General features: G+C 46.8%; 1 protein-coding gene across 1 annotated transcript in view; it reads left to right on the top strand.

The window, feature by feature from the left end:
• The window catches only part of DPF3 (double PHD fingers 3), a 277,088-nt gene that overhangs the window by 204,177 nt on the left and 52,308 nt on the right, over positions 1-20,603 (top strand). Inside the window, exon 8 of the mRNA XM_037984208.2 lies at positions 17,936-18,064. Within this exon, the coding sequence (XP_037840136.1) occupies positions 17,936-18,064 (129 nt within the window). The remainder of the gene's footprint in view (positions 1-17,935; positions 18,065-20,603) is intronic.

Genomic DNA, 20,603 nt, shown 5'->3' with positions numbered 1-20,603 from the left:
TGATCTGGATGGATTTGTTGTTTGGAATATTGGGCTCTCAAGACCCAAAGTGATCCTGAAGATTTGTGTTTCCATTTCTGTGCTTTCCTACCTCAACTTCCAATTATGAATTAGGGAATCCAAAAGGGCTTAGCATTTTCCACTTGACTTTCCTCTAGAATATCCCGTGTGGTCTCTGGGCCTGCAGAAATCTCAACATAGAAATGGGATAATGGAATCTTTAGAGCCTGCTCGAAGATGCGGGCCACACTGAGCTCTCTCAGTGAAGAATGTTCATGGACAGGCCATGTGTTTTTCATTTTGTTCAGAAGATTTGGTGGTAGGGATTCTGAAAGTGAACAACTCAGTGCAAGGAAAGGGATCAGACCTTTAAAAGTACTCAGACTCTAGGATTAGAGGATGCGTGTTAGCCATCGACTTAGTCAACTGACGTCCACTGGCCACTTCCACCAGATATTTGAAATAATGAACACACCTGTGGCCAAGGTCATTCTTTGGATTAGTGTGGGGTCTCCCTTAACCTCCACCCCACTTTCCCCTTGTAACATTGCCTTCTTTATGGATTTGCTAGGGTTCTTATAAGAAAACCCCAGAGATGGAGTGGCTTAAACCACAGAAATTAATTTTCTCACAGTTCTGGAGGCTGGAGGTCTAAGGTCACAGTGCTGGCAGGGTTGTTTTCCTCTCCTTGGCTTGCAGATGCTACCTTCTCCTGTCCCCTCACACAGTTGTCCCTCTGTGCATGCGTGCTCTGGCGTCTGCTTTTATGTCCACATTTCCTCATTTTTTTTTTTTTTTTTTTGAGATGGAGTCTTTCTCTGTCGCCAGGCTGGAGTGCAGTGGTGTGATCTTGGCCCACTGCAATCTCTGCCTTCCAGGTTCAAGCAATTCTCCTGCCTCAGCCTCTCGAGTAGTTGGGACTATAGGCACGCACCATTACCCCTAGCTAATTTTTGTATTTTTAATAGAGACAGGGTTTCACCATGTTGGCCAGGATGGTCTCAATCTGGACCTCGTGATCCACCCGCCTCAGCCTCCCAAAGGGTTGGGATTATAGGCGTGAGCCACCGTGCCCGACCCACGTCAGATTGGATATTAGGGTCTATCCTAACAAGCCCATTTTAACTTTATCTCTTTAAATGCCTCTTTAAGGACCCTACCTCCAAACCAAGTCACAGTCTGAGGTACCATGTTACGCTTTCAACATAGGAATTTGGGAGTGGGGAGGGGACGCAATGCAGCCTTCAGCACCTTCTTGAATTTTTGCTCACTTCCAAGGTGCAAACCTTTAGTGCGACAGACCCTTGCTTTCTCACCTGCTGTGGTCACCTGGACAGAACCTGAACAGCAGAGCAGGAGGCACCCCCCGAGTCTTGCCCGCCTCTCCTTGCCAGGGACTGAGGAGCTCCAACACTAAGACCTTCTCTCTGGGAAGAGTTTTCCTTGGTCCAGTCACCCTTGTCTTTCAAAAAGGAAAAGATACGGACCTGTACTGAGGCAGCCGATACTTGCATTTCCTTGTCTCTCCTCTTTTCCCTGGTCTAAGTGAGGTCACACAGAACTGTTGTCTCCTACCAGGAGGAGGCTGAGAAGAATCTCCTTTGATTTTGGTTGCTCCCTGAAAAGCGTTTCTTCGCCATTGTTGTGCTCTCTCAAGTGTTTATTAGCTTGGTGGCCTTATTTCTCACTCTCCTGTGCTAGCTTATCTCCTTATATCTCTTCTCAAATGTCAGGCCATTTTGTTCCTTTATTCATGCCCTGGGGTTTGGAATGCTTCTTGTCTGTGTCTCATTTTCCTTGGTTCTCCTGTAGCCTCATTATGAGTGCTTTGTGTGTGTGTCTATGCATGTGTGTGCGTGCGTGTGCATGTGTGTTGTGTGTGCACGTGCATGTGTGCGTGTATGTGCATGTGTGTCCATGTGTGCGCGTGTGTGCGTGTGTGCGTGTTGTGTGCGTGTGTGCGTGCTGTGTGCTTGTGTGTGTGCATGTGTGTTCACGTGTTCTTTGTGCACGTGTGTGCTTGTGTGTGTGCGCGTTTGTGCGTACATGTGCGTGCATGTGTGCATGTTGTGTGTGTGTTTGCGTGTGTGTGCGTGTGCATGTGTGTATGTGCGTGTGCATGTGTCCATGTGCCTGGTGTTTGTGGCTGCACGGGGAGGTGTGCTGCAGACCCTAAGTAGAAGCAGTCAGTCTCCCCAGCAATCCCTGTGATCCACTCAGAGTTGGCTGACTTCTGAGACCAGCACTCAGCTGTGGATCTCCTCACACTCCTTCGTGGGCGGGGGTGTTTGGCCTTCTCGTGTCCTCCCCTTGAGGCCACACAGCCTTGCTTGGGAAGGAAGCTGTGCGTGTCTCCCTAGCCCTACGTGGAGATGTCTGCCTGCGAAATCTCATGGTGGCTTGTTCTCACCTCTGTGGGCTTTTCAGTGAGCGGCACGCACTCCAACTCCCCCTCCCCCTTTTCTCTTTCTCACCCTGTTCATGAGAAAGTGGGTTCTTCAAAAAGGATCATTTGGCTGGCCAAGGGTTTAAAACCTCCTAGAAAATAATAGGTGTTCCCAGGCGGATCCGGGGCCTCCCCACATGAAGAAGTTTCCAGAACCCTCACAAATACCTTTTTAATGACATCTCACAGCGCCCTCCTCGAAAACTCAGTGATTAACCCAGTTTTGCTAGTGGGGAGGGTACAGCAGAAAGGCCTTTAGTGCCTGGAGAAACCGTCCTTTCCCCCGTCCCTAATTTCTCTGGACAAACCGATGAGGCAGCTGCTCGTCCCAGGTTCTCTGCACCACACGGGCCGCTGACTTGCTTGCCGCCCCGAATGTGTGCTCTGCTCCCTCCCACATTCCCCTGGTGAGCAGCCCCCGACTATTTTCTTGTGAGCACTAATTGCCAGCATCATTAATACCCAGTCATTAGCTGCTGCCACTGTTTGGGGGTAGGGGGTGGCTTCCATCCATCCTGCCCCTAAATGCCACTGGGGCTGTGTGCTGAATTGGATGTGACAGCTCGGCAGCATCCTAAGGTCTCAGCTTCGTGATCCTCCCTTGGTGAGGCTTTTGGAGGGGAGGGGCAGGTAGGAGAGCTTAATCCAAGAGGCTAATCTGCGGCTCCCCCAGGAGAAGGTCTGGACACCAGTGAAGTGGAAATGCTGACTTTTTCCCCCTTTAGCAGAGCTGCAGGGTGACCCAAGCTGCATGTGAGCAGAGGCGTAATGGAAAAACAGCCTTACAGACACAGGGGTTTGCAGGGTCAAGGGCAGCTGGGCTCGCACCACCTGCAGCAGTAGCGACCTTTTGACTTTGGTCCTCCTGCTGTCGCTTGCTCTATCGCCCCCCAACTGTGTCTTCAGCAGAGCCCATGGCTCATCCCGCGCCTGCTGCTGCTGCTGAAAGAGCAGAGTGGCCTGCTGGAGCTGGCCCTGACCTTCCCTGCCCCAGCCCTTGCTGCCAGGGCTGCAAGCTCAGCAATCCACTGCCGCTCCTGATCGCCTGGCCCCCAAGCTGATGCTCGCGCGCCTTTGTTTCTCCCTTAGTCTCTCATTTTCTCCTGAGTATACATTTCTTGTGTTTCCTGTACATTCGTCCCCTTTCCTGTGTGCCCTTGCCTCTCTGCCTCAACTACAGGAAGCCAGGGTGGCTTGGAGCTCAATCACTCCCCTTTGGGAAATAGTGCTTTTCTGATGGGGTTCTCTGCATGTGGGCTGCATCCCACCCTCTCCCTCCTTGTGGCTGGATGCCTCTTCTCCCTCCATTTGTTTTAGCACCTTCATCTACTTTTGCAAATGAAATAAATGACTGTATGTGTGCACATGCGTATGTACACACACACACACCGCTACACACAGATGTACACATACATGAATAAAAGGAGTGCAGCCGGGGAGGATAGGACTCTGAAAGATGCACTCAGAAGCATACCATTGTGACTCCTTAAATGCAGCCCTGGTAGGGAGCCCCAGCGGGGTAGAGTAGCAGAAAGAACTCTGGACTAGAATTCAAAACCCCCTTAACATAGGCTCGTGATGTTAAATTCTGAACTTTTTGCCTTCTTTGCACAGTGAGAAATGATTATCAATGATGTTTTCGAGTTAATTTTTGGAGTGAGGATAGACATTTATGAAGTCCTGGGCCTGGATGAAAAGCTGTATAAATAAATTCAGTCTAATCCATCCATGCATCCATCCATCCGTGCATACGTCATCCATCCATCCACCCATCCATCCACCCATCCATCCCATCCGTCCATCCATCCATCCGTCCACCCATCCATGTAATAACCACATATTGAATATTGTCTATATGCTGGGACTAGGGAGGACAGGCATAAAGAGGACTCAGCCCTGTCTTTGAGCTCACAGTCTTGAGTGGGAGTGTGCAATGGGGTGTGTACAGAACTATGACGGAGTTCAGGACTCAAGGGCACAGGGTACTTTCTATGCCTTAGGGCAGTGGTGTTCCAAGTGTGGCATTAGCATCACTTGGGACCTTGTTGAAAATGTAGATTCTCAGGTTCTACTGGATGTCCTGAAACAGACTCCAAGGATGGAGGCCAGCAGTCTGGGTTTTACAAAGCTCTCCAGGGCATTCTGGTGCACACTAAAGCTTTAGGACCACTGCTTTAGGGAGTTTGCAAAGGCTTCACTGAAGAGGTAGGACATTCAAGTTAGCCCTTGCAGAGTGAGAAAGAATTTCTTAGGTGGGAGAGGGCTTCCCAGGTAGAGAGAACTGTACATGAAGGCAGGCAGGTATGAAATGGCATGGCATGTTCGGACAATTGGAAGTCATTGGGTCTGATAGTAATGTTGGATTGAGAGGATGCGGAGGAAAGATGGAAATGTAGTCAGGGGCCACAGTGGGAAGCGTTTTCTATGCCCCTCTGTGTAGTCTTTATCCTATAGACAGTGGGAAGCCAGTGTAGCAGTTACTAGAAGGCAACAACAAATAACTTGTAAAAACATCTGTTTGGAGTCTTATTGTTGTTATATGTTGTGTCTCTTTTATTTAAAAGCATAAGTAAATGTAACATACTCTCTATAGCATACTCAGAGCTCCTAAGAGGGAAATTTAAAAAAAAAAGAGTCCATAAAATTTATTTCAAGCTTATTTTTCAAGTCTGTGGAATTGAAGTTGGGTTGTCCTAGGTTCCTGGAGATCTCAGCCTTTTGAGCAAGGATGGTGTGCCTGGTGCAAAGTTAGGCTTTTCATCTCTGTTGAGAGAAAAAAAAGCCCCAGCTCTAGCACGCCTTTGGAGGGCATATTGTACTCTGCAGAGCTGAAAGGGGAGAACCATGTTGATTAAGGGTAATGTCTGCTGATTAGATAATCTGAAAATTAGTCTGATAATGTGCAAATTATCTAAAAGAAGCATATGATGTCATTGCCACACTGTTGGGAAAGATCTAACAGATGTTAGTCTTCTGACATCTCTTGTCCTCTAACATATGGCCTGGGGGCAGCCAAAAGCTTTAAGAGGTAGAGTGAAAATTACCTTTGAAACAAGCTTAGAAATTTTAGATTACTCTGAAAGGTGACTGAAAAGCCATAAAGCCCACACAGCCAACTATGTACCTCAACTTGACACTGGAAATCCAGCCTTTGTTATTAGGGGAGACAGGAAAGTTTAGATACAGAGCTCTTTCTGGGAAATTGGGCTGCTTCTTCCTTCTCAAAGAGCAAATTGGGAAACTAGCAACAGGCATTCTTTAGAGAAATTATTTAACTAGACAGTTTTTAGATTATATAGCAAAGAATCCATTGAGTTGCTCTGGTCCTTGCAGGGATACTTGGGGCTCATTTTCTAGCCTCAAAGTTCATCTACATCCTTGACCCTATGGCTAAGGGAATGGCTGTGGAGTTGGTCAGTCCAGGGTGTGAATGGTGACCCTGGCACTCTGCCATCTTCCAGTGGTGCAAATGTGGGTCACTTACCTACACTTCTGCTTCTTAGTTGCCTCATCTATAAAACGGGGGTAATAGTCCTCCTGACTTCATGTTGCTGTGAGTCTTAAATGAGATAATGTGAGTGTTTGGCACCATGCCTGTGAGCACTAATGTTCCATCTCTGTCCCATTTGGGCCCACAGGCATATCTGTGACCACAGATGGTTCATCTGAGTCATGGCTCTGTCTGAGTCCATGTGGTGGGACTTTGCCACCACTGTGAAGCTAACTGCCTGTGGGGTGTCATTGGCATCAGCAGTAACTATCAGAGCCTGACCTGGCCCTGGCATATCCTTGGCTAAATCTTAGATATGAGACACAGATCCTTCTAAACAGGCTCAATACAAATATTTATTAAGCACTTACTGTACATGCACCCAGTTGTTGGGAGAAGTGGAACTGGGCCTCCAGAAAGGGATAATGTGGTCTCAGCCCTGGGAGAACTTCTAGTGCAATTGTGGAAATAAGACAGAGGCATAAAACCCAGCCAGAGAAAGCTGTGGAGGGTAATCTAGACAAGTGTGGCACCCTTTTATTTGCCATGCCATTGCCCTAGGATTGGGCCTCCACATGTCTCCTGGCTGTCTCTGAACCTCTTTTATTTCTCTTGCATTTTGGGCCTAATTACCTAGAAATATGCAGGATTGAAGAGACCCACATACCGAACAGCAACAGTGGCAATGGTACTTGCTTGCATTCCCTGAGTGTATCAGACATGGTGCTAAGCATGCCGCATGTATCTCATTCATTCCTCACAATAACCCTACAAGGCAGGTGCTATATCCTCCAGAGGACAGCAAGGCACACAAAGACCAAGTCATGTATCCATGGTCAGAGATGATGAATGTGAATTCACGAGTCATGTACCACTTACTGGAAGAGTTTACTTATTTAAGTCTTTGATTTTTTCCTGCCTTGTTAGAAATAAAATTATCTTGCACGTAGAAGAGGAAAGAGGGAAAGAGATGATGGAACAACTGCTAGGTGTCAGGCATTTTACAAACATCACTGCATGTTATAATCACAAGTCCATTAGGGACATGTTACTATTCTCATCTTATAGACAAGGAAACTGAGTCTCAGAGAGGTTGAGTAACAGGCAGCAAGGTGGGAAGCTGAGATGTGAATGGGCTTGAGTTGGATACCATTCAGTTATGTCAAGACTTTGGAATCCTGAGTGATGGGCCCTAGTCCCAAGGCTTGGATCTTTGTCATGGTCCTACTGATGCCCCTTAATTTTTGCCTCAAGACCAGTTGTCTAATGCATCATGTTGCATGGTGGCTTTTCAAAAGAGATGAACATGTTAAGAGGCACTGTCTTAACAAAATTCCATCGACTGGGTGACTTAAACAACAGGAATGTATTTCTCACAGTTCTGGAGACTGGAAGTCCAAGATCAAAGTTCTGGTAGGGTCAGAGTATGGTGAGGGCTCTCTCCTTGGATTGCAGATAGCTGCCTTCTCATTGTGTCCTCACATGGCCTTTCTTTGGTGTATACAGGTGAAGAGAGAGAGAAACAAGCTCTTTGGTGTCTAATAAGGGCACTAATCTCATTACAAGGACCCCACCCTCATGACCTCATTAAACCTATTTACCTCCCAAAGACCCTTTTCCAAATATCATCCCTTTGGGGGTTAGGGCTCTGACATATGAGTTTTGGGGATGAGGGACACACCTCAGTCCATAGCAGGCACATTTACTCTTCAAAGCTCTTTACTAACTTTGGCTGTTTGGGATGTTTTATAGACCCTACCCCTGCATTACAAATCCTAGGTCATACTTTAATTGGTAAATGAGTTTTTTTTCCTACAGAAAAAAAAAAAAATCACAGATCATCCTATTCAGTAATTTTCCTGAGTCTTTCTCTCTTGTTCTATGTCTCACTGTCTTTCCTGGCTCTCATTTTTTTTCTTCTAAACTTGCTCTTTAAAAAAAACTTGAGCCTGAAGTGAAATATTAGGATTCATCCTTGCCTCTTGGTTTTCCTTCAGTCTTCCAAAATAGACCCTACGTTGTCTCCCACTCTCTAACTTCTGGCTGCCCGTGGCTTCTGCCTGGGTCGTTACAACTTTTTTTTATTGGTCTCTCAGCCTCTAAAGCAGGCTGTGGCTCATACCTGTAATCCCAGCAGTTTGGGATGCTGAGGTGAGCAGATCACTTGAGGTCAGGAGTTCGAGACCAGCCTGGCCAACATGGTGAAACCCCATCTCCACTAAAAATACAAAACTTAGCCGGGTGTGGTGGTACATGCCTGTAATCCCAGCTGCTCAGGAGGCTCAGGTGAGAGGGTTGCTTGAAGCCAGGAGGTTGAGGCTGCAGTGAGCCGTGATTGTGCCACTGCACTCCAGCCTGGGAGACAGAGTGAAACCTTGTTTCTAAAAAAAAATGTGTGTGTGTGTGTGTATATATATATATATTAAAAACAGCACTGAAAGCCCCATGCCCTATAACCCTCTGTCTCAGTCAAACCTGAATGCGTGGCCACCCTACTGGGGGCACTTTTAAGACATGTAGAATCTCAGGCCATACCCTGGATCTATGAATTCCAACCTGAATGTTAATGACATCCCCAAATGATCTGCACAGCAAAATCTGGGAAGCCCTAGCCTGTGAGGCCCTGCGTGCCCACCTCTCCAACTCACCTCCCCTCAGGTGCGTGGTTGGTTGCTTGGGTTCAGAGCCAAGTGAGCCACTGACTAACATGTGACCTTAGCTGAGCTGCATAGCCTCCATATGCCTCATGGATCACTATGTAAAATCAGATCATTAATGGCATCTATCTCGTAGGTTATGATGAAGATTAAGTAAATGACTTCCAGGTGACATGACTGTCACGCCGCATTAGAGCCATGTTTCTCAAGCTTGAGGATGCATCAGAATCACCCGGAGCATTTGTTAAAACACAGCCCACTGGATCCCACCCCCAGAGTTTCTGATTCAGCAATTCAGGCCCTGGAATTGGCTTTTTTTTTTTTTTTTTTTTTTTTTTTGAGATGGAGTCTTGCTTTGTCACCCAGGCTGGAGTGCAGTGGTATGACCTCAGCTCACTGCAACCTCCACCTCCTGGGTTCAAGTGATTCTCTTGCCTCAGCCTCCCAAGTAGCTGCGATTACAGGTGTGCACCACCATGCCCGGCTAATTTTTGTATTTTTAGTAGAGGCGGGGTTTTGCCATGTTAGCCAGGCTGGTCTCGAACTCCTGACCTCAAGTGATCCACCTACCTTGGCCTCCCAAAATTCTAGGATTACAGGCATGAGCCACCGTGCCTGACCAGGAATTTGCATTTTTGACAAGTTACCAGGTAAACCACTACCTTACAGAAATCTAGCTTTCCAAGACTGATGTTCAGTCAGTCAACTTCCTTTTAATTCCTTTTTTCTTTTGGATGCACTGAGCCAGGTAACCGGCCAGGAGTCAGGCTGTACTGTCACATTGAAGGGGTAGCCTTGGTTTTTGCTCTTTTCCTAATGCTCCATCTCATGTAGGGCAGACATCTCTGACTCTCAGCACCGACTTCCCGGCCTGCCTTTGGGGTGTGCCCCTGCCTGTGCCTCCATCCTCAGGCTGTGCTGCCCCAAGGCTCTGTGGTCTCTTGATTCCTTCGAAATCCTCAGGTCTAAAGCAGAAGGCTCATGCTTTTCCTTTTCTTAAATATGGCTTTCGGTCTGAAGAACAAAGAAAATGCTGGTCCGCTTGCAGACGGAGTTCAGTGGTGCTAGTGAAGAGGGTTGAGAGGGCAGGGCTGGGCAAAGCACAACAAGGGGCTTGTTGGATCCTAATTATGTCAATAATAATATCCTGACAACTTAAACAGACAAAACTCATCCAGCTCTAACACACCAAGATGTCCTGGAATTCATTAAGGGGAGTGACATCACTTTGTTCAGAGTCTGGTTGATATAGATGCTCTCAAGTTAATGTTTTCTCCTTCAGTAAACTCATTTGGTAGCAATCACAAGTTGCCACACCAGGCCATGAACTGACCCATATCACTAAACACTGGAAAACCGAAATATCTCATTATGTGTCATGTAATAAGATATTCATCTCAGTGTCATCAACATCAACACTAACATTCCTAAGCTTTTTTTTTTTTTTTTTTTTTTTTTGAGACAGAGTCTTGCTCTTGTTGCCCAGGCTGGAGTGCAATGGCACAATCTCGGCTCACTGCAACCTCCATCTCCTGGGTTCAAGCGATTCTCCTGCCTCACTCTCCTGAGTAGCTGGGATTACAGGCGCCCACCACCACACCTGGCTGATTTTTGTATTTTTAGTAGAGATGAGGTTTCGCCATGTTGGCCAGGCTGGTCTTGAACTCCTGACCTCATGATCCACCTGCCTCGGCCTCCCAAAGTGCTGGGATTACAGGCGTGAACCACCATACCCGACCCATTCTGAAGCTTTACTTGTTTTCTTACTATTCTGAAACATTAATGGCAGACCCAGGGTTGTCCACCTAAAACTTGTGCACAAAGGACATTCCTCGGGGGCCGTGTGACCATCTAGACCCAGAGCTGGTGACATGGTGCACACACTCCTGGCAAATTGTTGCAGCCTTTTGGCAAACTGCAGATTACAACTCTCACCAAATACATCCATCAGGATGGAGACATCAGTGTGAGTGGGTATGTGTTCTGCTTTTATGGCACAGTTTTTAGGAGTAAATATTCACCAGGTTTGTATCTAAAGGTGTAAGCGTTGGATAAAGATGGAGAAAAAGAGGCAGGCATAGGAAGGGTGGAGGGTTGACTCCACATTTTGAAGTATTTATACTATTTCTACAGTCACCAAAACAGACAGCAAGACGGGGCCTCTGTTCTCACTGGCTGCTGCTGAGTCCCTGGTGAGAGACAGAATGAGACTCAAGACTCTGGGGCCAGCTGAGCCTGGGGATTCTTCATGCCTTCCATTCTGGTTGACTAAGAAATGCCTAAGAAAGAGGATTCCTGGGGGAGGGACATGCAATGGCTCTCCACACCACAGCTTTCTTCTCTCCAGGGCCTCCAATATTTCTCCTTCCCACTTCTTCTGTGCCCCGATATGAGAGGGACTTACGATGGTCACTCTGTGCTCAGGGGACTCTCCGTCCACTCAATTCCTAATCATTAACTTCCCTTTGCCTGACAGATTTTCTTTTTCTCAAAAAGTCTCTGTGATGATTTGTCCATCCTTTCACTCAACATTGATTGTCGGCTTTGTGTCACTCACTGCGGGCGGGGGATACAGAGGGGAAGGACACGGCTCCTGCCCTCAGGTAGCATATGGCTAATAGGAAAAGAGGCATTTACATGAATACAAAGCAGCGATGAAAGGCTGGGTTCCTCTGGGTGTGGAAAACTTGGCTTTTCTGTCTCTTCTTTCATCTGATTATAATGCTCGAATAATAGGCCTGAAAGGGACCTCAGGACAGCACCTAGCGTGTTCTCTTGCTTCTAGATCAGCAATGCAGTCAAAGAGCCTAGGGGCCCTTCCCTGTGCGCAGAGGCCTCTCCAGAGAAGCCCGCCCTCTGGCCATGGCTTTAGTTGTTAGCCACTTGCTTTCCCAGCTCTCCTGTGGCATGTGCTGCCATTCCAGCTCATCTTGTCTCACCTCGTCCTTGACAGTGCAAAGTGTGACAGTTTATCAGCCCCGTCCATAAATGTGAGTACTCATGACAGCGGCCCGGGGCCTCAGCGCCTTCTGCATCCGCTCCTGCTCCTGCACGGCCCCCTTTACTTTCCCAGCTATTCACGGTGTCCTCAGAGCTGCTGGCAAGATGGCCTTTGGGGAGAGCGAGTTCTCTGTCGTCAAGGGCTCTCTGACGGTTGGGAGGGTCCTGTGGGGAGTGGGCCCTGCTGTCTGCTTTCCCGCCAGGCTTCCAGGCCCCCTGCCGCTCCACATTTGGGAGGAAAGCTTCCTTTGTCTTCCTCCTGGAGCCCTGGGACAGGGCCTGAGTTGCTATTAGCTGGAAAAGGAGAACCAGCCTGAATGAAAGCCCCACACTTTTTATTCCTGGGATCTGTGGGATTTATTTTTTCATCAGTTCTAGGGAAGCAATGAAAAAAGGTGTCAGGCCTGGGGGATAATTTATATGAGTAAACACGACCGGCGAGCGGGAGCATGAGAATTAAGGCCATTTATCCCGGCTTTGATGCTCCCTTTGCCCTCTGGTCCAGCCTTCCTCACAGTCTCTATCACGCCACTTTTAACCCTCTCCCGACTCTGCTCCACGCTGGGCCTGCCGGAGCTCCTTGCAGCCGCCTTCTCTCCCCATCCCACCTCCCCCTCCTCCCACAGCCCTCATTAAAGGCTGGGCAGAGGTAGCAGGCTGTGGCAGTGGCCTCCAGCTGAGGCCTGCTCCTGATTCTGCAAGGAAGGCACGTCGGGGTCCACCCTTGCTCCCCACCCTCCCGTTTCCGGCCCCCAAGCTTCCTCCTCTGGACTGGCCTAGCCAGCGCGTCCTGCCTGGCCAGCCTGGGCTGCTTCTCTGCTTTCCTCCTTTCCTCTCCCCTTTCCTTCCCTCCGTCGTCCTCTGAAGATGCGCTCTGCACAGCCAAGTGGCACAGGGCTAGCATGCTTTACACTTGAGAGATGAAGTCATAACAGGTGGCAAGAGCGGAGGCTGCCGGAGCCCAGGATTCCAGTTGCCATGGAAACATGTCAGACCTGTAGAGGGACACGGGAACTGTCAGCCTGTGGAGGGTGGCGGGGGGAACAGATGAGAGGGGCTAGAAGAGGCGCCTCTCTTCCCAGAGGGCTCTGCTCACTGCCCCCGAATTCCCCAAGGGCTGTGCACCCCGACCTTCCAGGCTAGCAGGCTCCAGAAATAGAGCTGCTCAGCTGGGGCTGGGGCTGGGGCTGGGTGGTGGGTGGTGGGCACTGAGCATGGCCACGCGTTTGTGCACACCAGGCCCTGGCAGGCGGTCAGAGCGTCTGCTCAGGATGTGAGGCCATGCTTTTGTGCACGTGCCAAGGAGGAGCCTGAACTTCTGGCCTGCTTCCTATTCCCTAGGATGCTTGGGACGCAGCTCTGGTCTCAGCAGAACCCAGACGAGTGGCTGTTGCCGATGGCCGGTTTGTCCCGCCACTCATTCTTTCTGTGAGTGGCAGGCACATCACAGCGGAGATCCGACTGGGAGGGGGAGAGGCGGCGCTGCCTGGGTGGTAGTTTTATGGAAGATTTGGGGCCTTGTTTGTCATAGACGTAAAACCTGATTTAACTCAAAAATCCTGTAGCGTGCACTAATACCTTTCCAGAATGCCTGCTCTCCCTTCCCTGAGCGTGGTGGTGGGACTGTGTGAAGCTTTGCTTTTCCTTTTTCTTGCTTTGATTTATCTGAATGCTTTTCCCTGCCTTCTGTTATTTTTTTTTCTACTTTCTTCATGAACTTTGTTCCTGATTTCCATTTTTTTTTTTGCCTTTGAGCTTTTTAGAGTTATCTCCCTCAGGTAGATTTCTAAACTCTTAAGGCTCACTTTATTTTCTCAGCAACTTACTTGTATCTCTGATATGATCTCAGTCCGTGAACATTAATCAACAGAAAACCACATCCATCATCGCAGACACTGCCATAGAGATACCACTCAGGTCTTTGCCCTGCCCGTCATCTTATTCTGCAAAGCGGGACTCAATTTCCCATAAGCAGAAGCAAAATCTCTATTTAAATCCCACTTGCAAGGTCTGGGCGAGCTTCCTATTTATAGTAAAATCCTTTTTATAATGATCTCATATACGGTACCAGGAAATTGCTCATGGCTGGGTCAGGCCATAGGCCAACCTAGCCATGATGTGAGATTTACTTAAAAAAGTTCCTTCATGAGCCTCTGGAATTCTCCAGAGAAGTGTTTTCATAGAGTAGATGACAATAAACAGGATCACCCAGGATGGATTACTGTAGTAGGGACATTAAATTTAAGTTCAAAGGGAATTTCCACTTTTATCAGGCCAATCTCAATAATTTTTATCGCTTTGGGCTTCCTAAATATCATATTGGGTGAATCAGATTGACTCTAAAGAGATTTATGAAATATTGTATATGCAAGGTAGGGCTGGAAAATGTTTACCTCTGGACTTCCCAGGAGGCAGAGAAGTGTGATTAGAGGCACAATCTCTGGGGACACAGACAAACTGGGGGTGAATCCTGCCTTTGAAGAGCCCAACTGAGACTTGGAGCCAGCGCTTTAATTGCTCTGGATTTCAGTTACTGCATCTGTCAAAAAAATCCCTACTGCACAAAGTTTTTGCAAGAATCAATGAAATAACATATATAAAGCATCCAGCAAAAGATTTGCCACAGTTTTGTGGTGTGATAAATGTCTGCTTCCTTTTCTTCTCAATATGCAGTTGAACAAAAGGGAGGCTGAGTGGATAGGCATGACCTGGTGTCCTCTTCTCAAGAGACAATGAATCATTGTCTTCTACATTCTTGTGTGTTTGGTGCAGAATGATGTCTCACCTCCCACAGGATGGGTAAAGTGTTATTCTTCCAGTGATGCAGGGCCACTGGCTACCGACTTCTGTGTACTCTGGGAGCTGGCCATGAGACCAGGTGACAGACCATTTCATGCACACAGGGACCAGGTCTCCTCTGGTAGGGAAATAAACCAGGGGCAGTGAATGATATCCGGTGGTCCCAGGGCATCACTGTGCCACCCACTAACATCCCTGCCATCCCTCTCTAAGTCACTCATCCCACAGATTGTAGGGGTTCCAACAACGAGTTAGACCTGGTCTCCAACCTGAAGGAGTAGATCTATTTAATATGGAGAGATGACAATGTAAAACAGGGAGAGGAGGCACACAGACATGTGTATAAACAAGGGTCACAATGGTGATATCAACAGTGCCCTCCCTAGGGCATGACTGGTATGTTTTAGCTGAAGTTTGGGAGAGCTCCGTGGGAGAACCGTTGCTTTGAAACTAATCTCAAGTACCAAAAAGTAGAAGAAAATCAGGTGCATAAGCAATTAGTCCATTCCACACCATCTGACCACAATGGAAGGATACTTTGAACTCACTATTGTAAGAAGAGAGTAGAAACTGAAGTGAAAATGATTTCTCTGAAAATAAAACAGCTGTGCATGATCACCTTATATACTGGGCCATTGCCAGTATAAAGGTGATGTACCTCCGCACCCCAGCTGGCCTGGCATGTCACTCCTGCACACACCAGGGCCTATACATGGGATTTTAGAACCTCCCTCACCCCTTGGACAGGAACTCTGTGTGGCCAACAGGATGCTGCTCTGACTCCCATCTCCTCAGAAGCTTCCCTTCTTCAGATGAATTCAGTTCTTTTCCTTTGGTCTTTTTACAAAGGCTCAATTCCTCCATCACTGCCTGCTTAGCTCTACTAGATCATTTCTGAATTTTTTATTTCTTGTAGTATTAGAGTTCCTGATTCAATAGGGTGTTCTACCAATGGTCTGTTGGTAGTGAATGCTGTGTAGAATTGTATTAGTCCATTTTTATACTGCTAGGAAGAAACACCCGAGATTGGGTAATTTATACAGAAAAAGAGGTTTAGTGAACTCACAGTTCCACCATTTTCATACTGCTAGAAAGAAACACCCAAGATTGGGTAATTTATAAAGAGAAAGAGGTTCAATGGACTCACAGTTCCACCTGGCTGGGGAGGCCTCACAATCATGGCAGAAGGCAGAGGAAGAGCAAAGGCACGTCTTACATGGTGGCAGGCAAGAAAGCGTGTGCAGGGGAACTGCCCTTTTTAAAACTATCAGATCTCAGGAGACTTATTCACTATCACAAGAACAGCTAGGGAAAAACCTGGCCCCATGATTCAATTATATCCCACTGGGTCTCTCCTATAACATGTGGGGATTATGGGAGCTGCAATTCAAGATGAGATTTGGGTGGGGACACAGCCAAACCATATCAAGAATTAATCTGAAAGCTTTTATACTCTGTATTTTACTTCCTCATCCTCATACATTGCAAAGGATACAGTGTGTTGGAGAAAATCAGAGTCTTTAGTTGCTTAAAGATCTTGTGAATGGGGAGGAAATTGAAAATTATAGGAAGTCCCTAAGAGTATAGGAGAAAGATAGCTGAGGAGACTAGGTCCCCTGCAAGTTTTTATGGAATGATATACATGGGATTCTCTGATTGCCTTCCATGCAGGAAGCTACCTAAGTAACAACTGGCATCTCCACATATTATATCTAGCTCATATCAATCATGACACTTAACTTTGGTTTACCCTCAGCCCCTAAATTTAGTATACCCTATCTCCTCTTTCTGTTCATCATTTGATAGTTTTCCATCCATCTCTTGTTGAGTAAACCCTGAGTTTATTTGCTTCATAGAGATGCTTGGATTTTCTTAGGAGAGTTCTAAAAATGACGAAGATGGCAATTGAAGGAGAAGGGAGAAAGGGACTCTGGTACTTCTGGATTTGTGCAATGAAAATTTTATAGGCAGAGTAACATTTTTGTGGATGTACTGCTTTTTGGAGATTATTCGCAAAACCATTCTGTATGCCATGCAGATGTGTTTGAGATGACTGATGAAGAAAAGCCCACACTAACAGACCTCAGAATGTGGCCAGCTCCTCTGTCTCCCCCAAACAGCTAACACTTCTTGCAGAGAATTGTCTGCCTCCCTGAAGATGGAAATCAATGACTTAGAAACCAATTAAACAATCCAAATAGCAACTGATAAATGGATTAACCCTCTATAATGAAATTCCTCTAGCTTTTGTCTTCTGCCTTCCCCAGGTAAGTTTTCTATTCCTGGAGGCAAAGCAGAGGCATGGAGTAAGTGGAGGCCAGAGGGAATCACATTAAAGTGGGTGAATCCGTTTATCACTTACTGTCTGGATGGTATTTCTGCTCACATCTCTGCTTCCTTTTTCAGATTTGTACACTATGGGACCCTGATTAATGTTAGCCAGTGAATAATGAAAGGCAGCAGCAGACACTGGGTCTGGTGAGGAGGAAGACACTCAGATGATTAAGGCTGATCCCATAAACAGAAAGACTTTTCTTCTTAGTTGCAAACAGGGAGTATGAATATGACAAAGAAATGCCCGCAATTGGGAGGGAGAAACAGAGAGAAAGGGAGGCATTTCTCTCCATGCAAATAATCTGGTCAAGGCTTCTCAAGCAGCCCCTGGAAATGGAATGATTTTGGTGCTTGAGGACAGGTGCTATTCTCCTCATAGGCTTTGTTTTCAAGGTCATGTCCCAAGATTTCTCTTTGCGTTTGTTTAAGGACCTCCATCAGGACTGGGTTTTGAAGTTAGTGTGTTCAGTTACTTGTGACGGTCTTAAGGCTAAAGACATGCTCAGTAACTCACCATTTAATCCATCTCTGGCATGAGGCTGAACCAAGTGCCTAGAAACCTGGGTCTAGAAACTTTAAGGCACTTGGGGTCTTGGGTACTTTCCATGATCAATGGGTCTGGACTTCAGGGAGATGAGACTCCCCTTCAGGGAGATTGATACCCTACCAAGATGTTTGTCCAAGTCCCCAAGAGCATCTTTGGTGTTCTTCCTGGAAATGACCACCCATCAGCGCTTCTTTGTTTTCCATTTCAGGCACAGGAAGAATATCTCCTAAACAAGAGCACCCCTCCCAATGGCATGGTCCAGGCACTGACTCTTTCTTCTCCCTCTCCTCACACTACAATGTGTGGTTTCCATCTGATGCCTGGGACCTGGGCCCACAGGGCTGATTGTTTAGGGCTGAGAGTAGTTCACTTGACCAGTACCCCTTCTGGATGGTTTGATCATCTAAGGATGCAATCAGAGGAGCAGGGGCATTTCCACAACAACACAGAGCTGGGAAATACTCTAAAAATTAATCTCTGGGTGACTTGCGAGACATTATTAGTACCATTAAGCCAGAAAGGATCTAAAAGAAAGCCTAGCCCAATTTGCCAACTTGGTTATAATAAATGCTTCTGGAGTAGATTCTACCACACTGTAGGAGGAGAAAGGGCAGCTGAAACTCATATAAGCCTGAAATCGAATGTTTTGAATGTTCCCACAGCCCAGAAAGGACCGGATGGAACAGTCATTCCCAATAACTACTGTGACTTCTGTTTGGGGGGCTCCAACATGAACAAGAAGAGCGGGCGGCCTGAAGAGCTGGTGTCCTGCGCAGATTGTGGACGCTCTGGTGAGTGTGGCCCCTTCCCACACCGGGTGCCCGTAGACCAGGAATGCTCCTCTTGCATTCCTCTTCCATCCTGTTGGTGGTGGAGACTGGAGAGGGAAGCGATGGTGGCGATGCTTTCGAGTGGAGAGGGGTTTTCAGCTCATTCCGATATTTTTCTTCTTTGGGTCTCAAGAACCAAAAGTTATGCCCTAGGATCCAGGGGAAAGGGCAAAGAGAAGTTTTGAATTTGTGTCTGGCCTTTCTATGAGGTGCATATTTCTTTGTGCATGTTTTTATGGACGACAGCAAGGTAGAGTGGAAAAACCTGGAGAGAAGGCAACATGCTTTCTTGCAGTGGATGATGCACATGTAACAGAAAGATGTGTTTGTTCTGTGGAAGCGCCTAGGGCAAACCCAAAGAGTGTGGTGTGGAAACATGAGTATTGGGAAAGCAACCACATCTTGAATTGTGGGAGTCAGAGATTCCCGGGCTCCTGGCTAGCTGCGTAAACACCACCTCATTGGCCACTCATCTCATTTTCTAAAACGGAACAGAAGATACCCTGGTAGATCAATGAGGCAAAAGGACAGACATTCCTAGGGCTAATTGGTAGTTGATTTGGTGTATATGTTTATATTTTAACCTGTTCAAAGGCTAAAATAACAGAAAGAGACTTTTGGTCTTGTTCCTTCATGCTTAAAATGAATTCAGGTCTTCAGGTTATGTTCAAGAAGTTGTTTTGTTTTTTAGTTCTAACCAAACCATTATTTTCGGCTGGCCATGGTTGGTTGGTACTACCTACTTTTCATATTGTATTATGTCATCACTAGACCACAGTGCGAGGCCGGGAGGAGGGAATTTCAACCCCATTTTTAGTCTCATCAGCCCCTGATATGAGTAGGTGAAACAGTTTGGTTGGATGCTTGGTTCCAGCAGTGAGGAGTCATTTTTCCTTTCTACCTTTCTATCCAGTGTCTTTTTCACTCCCAGTCCCCAGAGAAGAACTGAGATGACCCCATCATGGTTGACTGTAGCCACTCAGCTCTTTCCTTGCTCTGTCTGCAAAGCTTAGCTTTAACCCTTTTATATTTTGATGGGAGGGCTGTTTAGGGCTTAAGGCTGGCTTGAGTAGCAAATTAGTAATTTTAAAAGGACTGTGGTTTCTGCTGCACACAACCCTCAACGTGTAACTCTCAAGGACCCTGATAGGGTGGTCCATTTGTGCAATTCTGTCGATTCATTTACTGTCCAAACATGATACCTAACATTGAATTTTTTGCTCTACAGATGCTAGCATAGAAGACAGGGCTCTTGTGATAGCAGAGTCTGTTTTTTAAAGTTACTTAAAAAAAAAAGATGAAATTCAATGCGTGTTTTTTAAAAGCAAGCAATCAGATGAAATCTCTACTTCCAGAAGCAAGGTCACTTGGAGTGATGTTCTAAGCAACACGTTATGGACTGCTGTAGGTTTGGATGGGTTAGAGGGGGCAGCTTCAGAATTCTCACTGCAAACTGCTGTAATTTCTCCCCTTCCTTTCTTACAAAAGACAGGGTGCTAGGATCCAAGCCATGGAATGTCAGGAGTGGGAAGTTGTTTTTTCTATGCAAAGCCTCTTTCCACAACCTTCTCTCAGCTTTCCTCCCAGGGTTCTGTCTGCTATGTGGCTCAGGGAGTCATTTTCTACCAACCTAGGTATTCTCATTGCATTTGCCAAGGATTGGTTTTGGTGGATCATTTAGTCAAGGCCTGACTCTGATATTCCTGAAATAGTTGATACCATGGGAAGAAACAGGTGTCATTGGCCCCTGAGATGAGATGTGCTTGTTAAGGCAGGTGGGCGAATACTTCTCTGGAGCCTCCCTACGGTCCTTCCAGAGAAGAGTATGGAGCTTGGAAGAGCTTCTTTCCCCCTCCCATCTACCCTACCACTGCTGTTTCCTGGGAGGAAGTGAGAGTCCTGAAACTGGCACCGTGAGGGATGCATCATTCCCTTATACAAGAGCAGTCCTGGGGCTCCTTTAGAATGTGAAAAAGTTTAAACCTGAGTTTTACAGATTTCAGGATGCTCTGATTTATTAGGACTTTTCTACTCCTATTTCTCACCATCATAGTGCCCTGAGTGAGATTTGACAACTGAACTTTCTGGAGTAACCAATACCTGGGCATGATTGGTGACTGGAGAGTGTGTATGTATGTGTGTGTGTGTGTGGGGGGTACACTCGCATGCACATGTATGTGGATGCAGATCACAGAAATTTCCTCCGGTAGTTAAAGAAAACAAACTCTTTTATCACTTACCACTTATGAGACTTTCCAACTTCCTTTTGCTTTCAGTGCAAATGAACGACATGGCGTAGGGGGAGAATTGAAAGGGTTCTGAAAGAATGGGATTAGAAGCGGGTAAAAATAAAAATGCAATGGATGGAGGCTTAACCACCTTGAATGGGTTATCTGACAGTAATACCTTTGTAGAGCTGACTGTCAAAGTGAAGGACAAATATTGTTCAAAGAAACACCAACAGAAAACACCAAAGAAATCCCAACCAGTTTTAAAAACC

The sequence above is a fragment of the Chlorocebus sabaeus genome, chromosome 24, assembly GCF_047675955.1.
Source record: "Chlorocebus sabaeus isolate Y175 chromosome 24, mChlSab1.0.hap1, whole genome shotgun sequence".
Classification (NCBI taxonomy): Eukaryota; Metazoa; Chordata; class Mammalia; order Primates; family Cercopithecidae; genus Chlorocebus; species Chlorocebus sabaeus.
Note: the sequence above shows the minus strand (reverse complement) of the source record. Positions and strands in the feature narration are given on the sequence as shown.